General features: G+C 42.3%; 1 protein-coding gene across 1 annotated transcript; it reads left to right on the forward strand.

The window, feature by feature from the left end:
* The first annotated feature begins 773 nt into the window (after positions 1-773).
* Positions 774-2,542, forward strand: LOC126235495 (proline-rich protein 2-like). The gene is made up of 2 exons (XM_049944214.1): positions 774-812; positions 2,210-2,542. The coding sequence occupies exons 1-2, from the start codon at positions 774-776 to the stop codon at positions 2,540-2,542; spliced, it is 372 nt and encodes a 123-aa protein (XP_049800171.1).
* Positions 2,543-7,685: the final 5,143 nt, after the last annotated feature.

The following is a 7,685-nucleotide window of genomic DNA, read 5'->3' on the forward strand; positions in this document are numbered from 1 at the left end:
TCATACACTTCTTCAACATCTTCGTCACCTGCGGAGCTAGTGGACATATAATCTTGTACTACTGTGGTAGGCTTGGGCTTCATATCTATCTTTGCTACAAATAATGCATTTACTATTTTGTTCGTAGTAGCTTACCTGCACTCCTATTTTTTATACATATTAAACAAAAATGTTCAAATGTGTGTGAATTCTTAAGGGACCAAACTACTGAGCCCATCGGTCCCTAAGCCTACACACTACTTAACCTAACTTAAACTAACTTACGCCAAGGACGACATACACACCCATGCCCGAGGGAGGGATCGAACCTCCGGTGGATGCAGCCGCCCGGACCGTGGCAACACGCCTTAAACCTAGCCTCTATCCCGCGCTGCCCATTATTAAACATACTCCTGCACTACCCCTATTTGATTTTGTATTTATAATGCTGTATTCAACTGACCAGAAGTCTTTTTCCTCCTGCCACCAAACGTCACTAATTCCCACTATATCTAACTTCAACTTATCCATTTCCCTTAATAATTTTCTAACCTACCTACCCAATTAAGGGATATCCGATACATAGGACGCCAGTTTTGTTTCTCCTAATAACGACGTCCGCCTGAGTTGTTCCCGCCCGGAGATCCGAATGGGGGACTATTTTACCCCCGGAACATTTTACTCTGTTGAAGTCCTTTGTTGAAGAGTCACGGAATCGCGATTACTCCAGATCAGGCGTTGGCGAGCCTTATAAAAGCTCTGTAGCCCACGCTCACCTCAGCACTTCCATCAACATGAGGGCGACAGTGGCAGCTCTCCTACTGTGTCTTGTGGTGAGTAGTGTGGCCTGTAGATTGAGAAAATACAAACAGAAACTCGTGCTTCATATAACTTTACTGGTACAGTCACGTCTACACCCTCTGTGGAGATGGCTGTATATGTAAAAATAAGCATTTACTTCTACCGATGTTTACGTTCATAACATTCTACATGGAAAATAAATGAGAAAATGTGGTAATTTACACACCTTTTTTTGAAGCTGTAGTACTTCTGACCTTAATTCTACAGAACTTATATCAGCCGAAAGTGGTAGAACTCAGAGGAGGAAGCAAGTCTAAAATTTATATTTTCGATAAATAAATAGAACTTTTTCAAACCTATGTCCGCAGCCCGTGGTCGTGCGGTAGCGTTCTCGCTTCCCACGCCCGGGTCAGGGATTTTCTCTGCCTCGTGATGACTGGGTGTTGTGTGATGTCCTTAGGTTAGTTAGGTTTAAGTAGTTCTAAGTTCTAGGGGACTGATGACCATAGATGTTAAGTCCCATAGTGCTCAGAGCCATTTGAACCATTTTTTTCAAACCCGATGCAGGTTGTCCAGTGAGTGCAGTGTTTGAGATACTGGGATGGAACTCGGGACGTTACCAATCAAATCCCCACCAGGTCATCCACATTTGACTTTGTGTTCTTCTCCTGAATCGCTTAAATCAAATGTCGCGCTGTTCCCTTCGATAAAATTCTGCGGATTCACTTAAGAAATCCGGGGATGTGATCCGTTTCTAATGACGCACCATCGACAAGTTGTTAGTCGTTAATATTCTTGTCTTCTTCCTTTCGTTGCGTATGTACCCATTAACAGATCCTGAACAGAATAAATATACTAATGTACCATTTTACAGTAAGTGTGTGACAGAGTTGTTGACAGCTGTTTCAGCAAACATCTATGGCCAGCTGTCAAACTCCTCATTGAGGCGGAAGTCCCTTGTATCTATAATGGGTTAATTTTGCTCTTCACTTTATATAATAGGTCCTGATTAGTTGCCTCTGAAACCCTTGCAACTGATATGTGTACTAAATGAGATTAGGAAAGCTCTCATACTTGTTATTTCTCTACATCATGACCACAAAGTTCCTCTACAAAGATGTCAAAAGCAATATGTCATGACAACACTAATGATCGTTTCTCGATCCCTTAAAGTATGAAGCCATATCGACAGTATGTCTAAGCTGGGCATTATAACGACTCCTAAGTGGCTCCATAAGTGGGTACACAGTTGCTGAATAAAACTACAGTCCTCTGTGTACCACTTTCCGAGATAGTTTAATATGGCTCCAGTGTCTAGCACATCTTAGGAATTGCACTGTTTTCGCATAACCTTGCTTTCATATTGTTCTTACCTACACATTCCAAAGAGAATGTATCATGTAGTTTATAGCAAACCATTGTGCTTCAGGTGTCAGCATGCCGCAGTCAGGAGACTCCACCTGGCCCTCCTGGACCATCTGAGGGGCCACAACCAACTGGACCACCTGGACCACCAACTGGAGGTCCTGACCCGACAGGCCAACCAACTGGACCACCAGGCACACCAACTAGAGGTCCTGAACCAACTGGACCACCTGGCACACCAACTGGGGGCCCTGAACCAACAGGTCAACCCACTGGAGGTCCTCAACCAACTGGAGGGCCCCAACCAACTGGTGGACCACAGCCTACTGAAGGCCCACAGCCTACTGGCTCACCAGGGCCACCAGGACCGCCGTCTAGGGTACTTTGGGGTTTCTGACTTCCTGCACATATTTCTGCAATACATCAAGAGATTCCAGACGTGATATTTACGATTAACTCTACCTGATATTACTGATGAAAGTGTTCTGGAAATCGCTTTGTAAAATTATTTCTCATTAAATCAGCATAGGAAAAACTCAATAAATGTCTCCATCATTTGCAAAGTGTATCGAATAACCTACTGGCCCCCAAAAAATACTAACTCTTTAGGAGGGAGATGATGTCAATATAGCTATGACAGGCATAAGTACATTTTCGTTGCTCATTCAGTTTTTCACTGCGTAATCACTATCTTCTGTATGTACTCTACGTGGTGAAGTGTCCTAATTTCTTACTGAGTGTGCCTTGCACCGCGTCAAGCTATGTGTACAAGGATATGTTAGTGTTACATTCAAGTGTAATCATTATAGACCTACTTTCTGGTACAATGAGTGAACAAATGCAATTGTATGATTTCTACTGGCGTATGAGGGTAACGCGGTTTTAGGGACAATATTTTGTAGTTATCACTAATGTCAAAATTAAACTGCTAGAACAATTGTCAGACATGCTCTTGAAATCTATTCTCTTTCACCTCAGCGACAACGATTATGACAGTGATCTACTCCACATATAAGATAAATATGTAATTTAACTAATCTGGAGAGATCGCCACCTGCGACTCCATCATCTCTTTATTTCAACGTGTTCTTGGGACTTAGTATTGTCTATTTGGAAATACATATTTACAGTGCTGAGTAACGCATACAGATATGGCATGGTTTCCAGAAGTTTAACAATTACTCCAAATTATCGAAGCTCTTTACTTTTCTTAACGAAGGACTAAAATCTAGTCCATGGATAATTCTTCAAATCCAATACTTTTACCATACGTACTCACAACGACAAACTGGCGAAGTATATCTATCTCAGTATTCATATAACGCAGAATAGTATCAAGGTACACGTATGATCCAAAACATTACGGTCACCTGCTTAATAGCTTGTTTGTCCGTCTTTGGAACGAAATACATCACTGATTCTGTGATTTTGCGTATCAGTCATTCGACAGTTTGATGGTAGGGTTGTGGTGGTATGTGGCATGTGATGTCTACGCACAAGTCTTGTAATTCGCGTGCATACCTGGCCGCTGATTTGCATACGCGGTGATAGCAGCCAATAGTGATCTAAATGGATTCCATAGGATTTACATCAGGCGAATTTGATAGTCGAGGTGACATTGGGAGTTTGCTATAATGCTCCTCAAACCACTATATAAAGCTTCTGGTTCCGAGAATAGACAATTATACTGCTGAATGATGACATTGCCGTTGGGGAAGACGTGAAGGATGAAGGGATGCAAGTGGTTCGCAGCTGAGATGGTGTCTTCGATTACCAACACAGGTCCCATGCAAGCACAGGAGAACGTCTCCCATAGCATAATACTATTCGCACCAGGCTACTTCCTTGCTGCGATGCACGTTTCGAGCCGCCGTTCACCTCAATGACGATCTTTGTAAGACGACCATCGACCTATTGTAGCAAAAATGTGATTAACCCAGAGCCGACAAGGTTCCATTGATCGACGGTCGAAACTCGATGGCCTGTGTCCACTGCATTCTTTATTGACGACGTCGTTGAGTCAATATGTGAACACGTAGAGGTGGCCCGCTGCAGAACTCCATGCTCAAGAATGTACCATGAACGTGTGCCTCGAAACACTTGTGTGTGCAGCAATATTCTGCTCTTTTGACAGAGATGGGACTGATCACCATCTGTCCTACTTTAGAGAGCATACAAGCCTCCGAACCCCACATTCTGTAATATGTCGTGGATGTCGAACCATTTAGCCCGTAGTGGCAATTTCATTGTTCTTTTGCCTGTTTCCATAGACGCTCACGACAGTAAAAATTGAACATTCGACCGGTCACGCCGTTTTCGGGAGACTCGTTCACACGCTCTCCATAATAATAATCTGTCCTTTTGCCAAAGACGCTTATCTTAATGGATTTCCCCGTTTGCAGGCCATATCTTCGCTAGGGTGATGCCACGTACCTTTTCGCTCCGCTTACGTATTTCTGTTAGCGCGTCAGGTGCCCGCAACGCCACCATGAACATCCACCGTCGCGGTAGTTAGTGGTTATAATGTTTTAGCGTATCAGTGTATATGGCATTCACAGTTCAATTAGACAATAATAATACCACCATTATTTCAATTCCAAGAAAGTTGTATTACGGTCTAACCGTAAGTGGCACTATAATCACTAGAAACGCAACGCCGAGCAATGCAACCCTCTTTCCCAACTGCTTTCGTTATGTGAGCCGAAAACATAGAGTGAGATTGTCAAGAACAGCAAGCTTCTGTGGATGGAGGGCGTAAAAACAGCGGCTGTTCATGTATTATTAGTGGCAGTGGGTGGAGAGTGCCGACAGTCACAGCTGTTTACGGATTCATTCAGTTTCTTTATAGCCCAAAGGGCAGAATCTGGCGTAAATTCAGTATTAACTACATCGCCATTTTTTCTCTTTTACAGAGATACAAAAACAAAATGTTAAAGCTTTATTTTCGTAGTGGTTTCCTATTTACGTGCTGCTCTCTGTGATGAGCAACAGATAGACCATAAACATACACATGTGGATTCAAAGTAATACACTTTTAATAACATGTACAGAAACATACAGGGGTGGAGGGGCCAAAACGTTTCCAACCTAACAAATAAGAATGACTCAAATTTCATAATACCAGTTTATTTTTCAATATAATACCTGGTCCGCCCTGAACCATGGACCTTGTCGTTGGTGAGGAGGTTTGTGTGTCTCAGCGAAAGAGATAGCCGTACCGAAGGTGCAACCACAAGGGAGGTGAATGTGTTGAGAGGCCAGACAAACGTGTGGTTCCTAAAGAGGGGCAGCAGCCTTTTCAGTAGTGGCATGGGCAACAGGCTGCATGATTGACTGACTGCCCTTGTAACATTAACCTAACGGACTTGCTGTGCTGGTAATGTGAACAGCTGAAAGCAAGGGGAAACTACAGCCGTAATTTTTCCCGATGGCATGCGGCTTTACGGTGTGGTTAAATGATGATGGCGTCATCTCGGGTAAAATATTTCGGAGGTAAAATAGTCCCCCATCTGAATCTCCGGGCGAGGACTACTCAAGCGGACGTCGTTATCAGGAGAAACAAAACTGGCGTTCTACGTATCGAAGATCCCTTAATCGGGTAGGTAGGTCAGAAACTTTAAAAAAGGGAAATGAATAAGTTAGTTAGTTGCAGTGGGATTAAGTGAAGTTCGGTGGCAAGAGGAACAAGGCTTGTGATCAGGTGAATACAGCATTATAAATACAAAATCAAATAGGGGTAATGCAGGAGTAGGTTTAATAATGAATAAAAAACAGGAGCGCAGGTAAGCTACTACGAACAGCATAGTGAACGCATTATTGTAGGAAAGATAGACACGTAGTCACGCCTATCACAGTAGTCCACTAGCTCCGCATATGACGAAGAGATTGAAGAAATGTATTATAGATAAAGGAGATCATTCAGATAGTGCAGGGAGACGAAAATTTAATAGTCATGGGGGACTTGAAATCGATGGTAGGAAAAGGAAGAGAAGGAAAATTGGAGTTAAATATTGAATTGGCGGTAAGCAATGAAAGAGAAAGCCGCCCAGTAGAATTCTGCACACAGCATAACTTAATCATAGCTAACACTTGGATTAAGAATCATGAAAGAAGGTTGTATACGTGGAAGAGGCCTGGAGACACTGGAAGGTTCCAGATTGATTATGTATTGGTAAGACAGACATTTAGGAACCAGGTTTTAAATTGTAAGACATTTCCAACCTCTGAAAGAATCAGAGGTTGTAGGAATGGGTGGTTTTTGAGAGATGAAATAGTGAAGGCATCAGAGGATCAAGTAGGTAAAAAGACGAGGGCTAGCAAAAATCCTTCAGTACCAGGAGAGATGTTGAGTTTAATTGATGAAAGGTAAAAATATAAAAATGTAGCAAATGAATTAGACAAAAAGAAATACAAACGTCTCAAAAATGAGATCGGTAGGAAGTGCAAAATGGCTAAGCAGGGATCGCTAGAGAACAAATTTAAGGACGTAGAGGCATATATCACTAGGGGTAAGATAGACAATGCCTACACGAAAATTAAAGAGACCTTTGGAGAGAAGAGAAACACTTGTATGAATATCAAGAGTGCACATGGAAAACCAGTGCTAAGAAAAGAAGGGAAAGCATAAAGGTCGAAGGAATACGTAGAGGGTCAATACTAGGGCAATGTACTTGAGGACAATATTATGAAATGGAAGAAGATGTAGATGAAGACGAAATGGAAGATATGATACTGCGTGAAGAATTTAACAGAGCACTGAGAGACCTAAGTCGATGCAAGGCCCCAGGAGTAGACAACTGATAGCGTTGAGAGAGCCAACCCTGACAATGCTATACAATCTGGTGAATAAGATGTATGAGACAGGCGAAATACCCTCAGACTTGAAGAAGAATATAATAATTCCAATCCCAAAGAAAGCAGGTGTTGACAGGTGTGAACATTACCAAACTATCAGTTTGATAAGCCACAGGTGCAAAATACTAAAAGGAATTATTCACATCCCCAAAAACTGGTAGAAGCCGACCTCGAGGTTTATCAGTTTGGATTCCGTAGAAATCTTGGAACACGTGAGGCAATACTGACTCTACGACTTATCTTAGAAGATAGATTAAGGGAAGGTAAACTTATGTTTCTAGCATTTGCAGACTTAGAGAAAGCTTTTGAGAATGTTGGTCGGAATCCTCTCATTCAAATTCTGAAGGTGGCAGGGGTAAAATACAGGGAGCGAAAGGCTATTTACAATTTACACAGAAACCAGGTGGCAGTTATAAGAGTCGAGGGACATGAAAACGAAGCTGTGGTTGGGAAGGGAGTGAAACAGGATTGTAGCCTATCCCCAATGTTATTCAATCTGTATACTGAGCAGGCAGTAAAGGAAACAAAAGAAAAAATATGGAGTAGGGATTAAAATCCACGGAAAATAAATAAAAACTTTCAGGTTTGCCGATGACATAGCAATTCTGTCAGAGGCAACAAAGGAGCTGGAAGAGCAGTTGAAGGGAATAGACAGTATCTTGAAAGGAGGACATAAGATGAACATC

Source organism: Schistocerca nitens, chromosome 2 (assembly GCF_023898315.1).
Source record: "Schistocerca nitens isolate TAMUIC-IGC-003100 chromosome 2, iqSchNite1.1, whole genome shotgun sequence".
NCBI lineage: Eukaryota > Metazoa > Arthropoda > Insecta > Orthoptera > Acrididae > Schistocerca > Schistocerca nitens.

Excerpts from the sequence above, each read along its gene's own strand:
- LOC126235495 (XM_049944214.1), top strand. The coding sequence starts at position 774 with ATGAGGGCGACAGTGGCAGCTCTCCTACTGTGTCTTGTG. Across the intron at positions 813-2,209 it reads CTCTCCTACTGTGTCTTGTG|GTGTCAGCATGCCGCAGTCA; the intron begins GTGAGTAGTGTG and ends ATTGTGCTTCAG.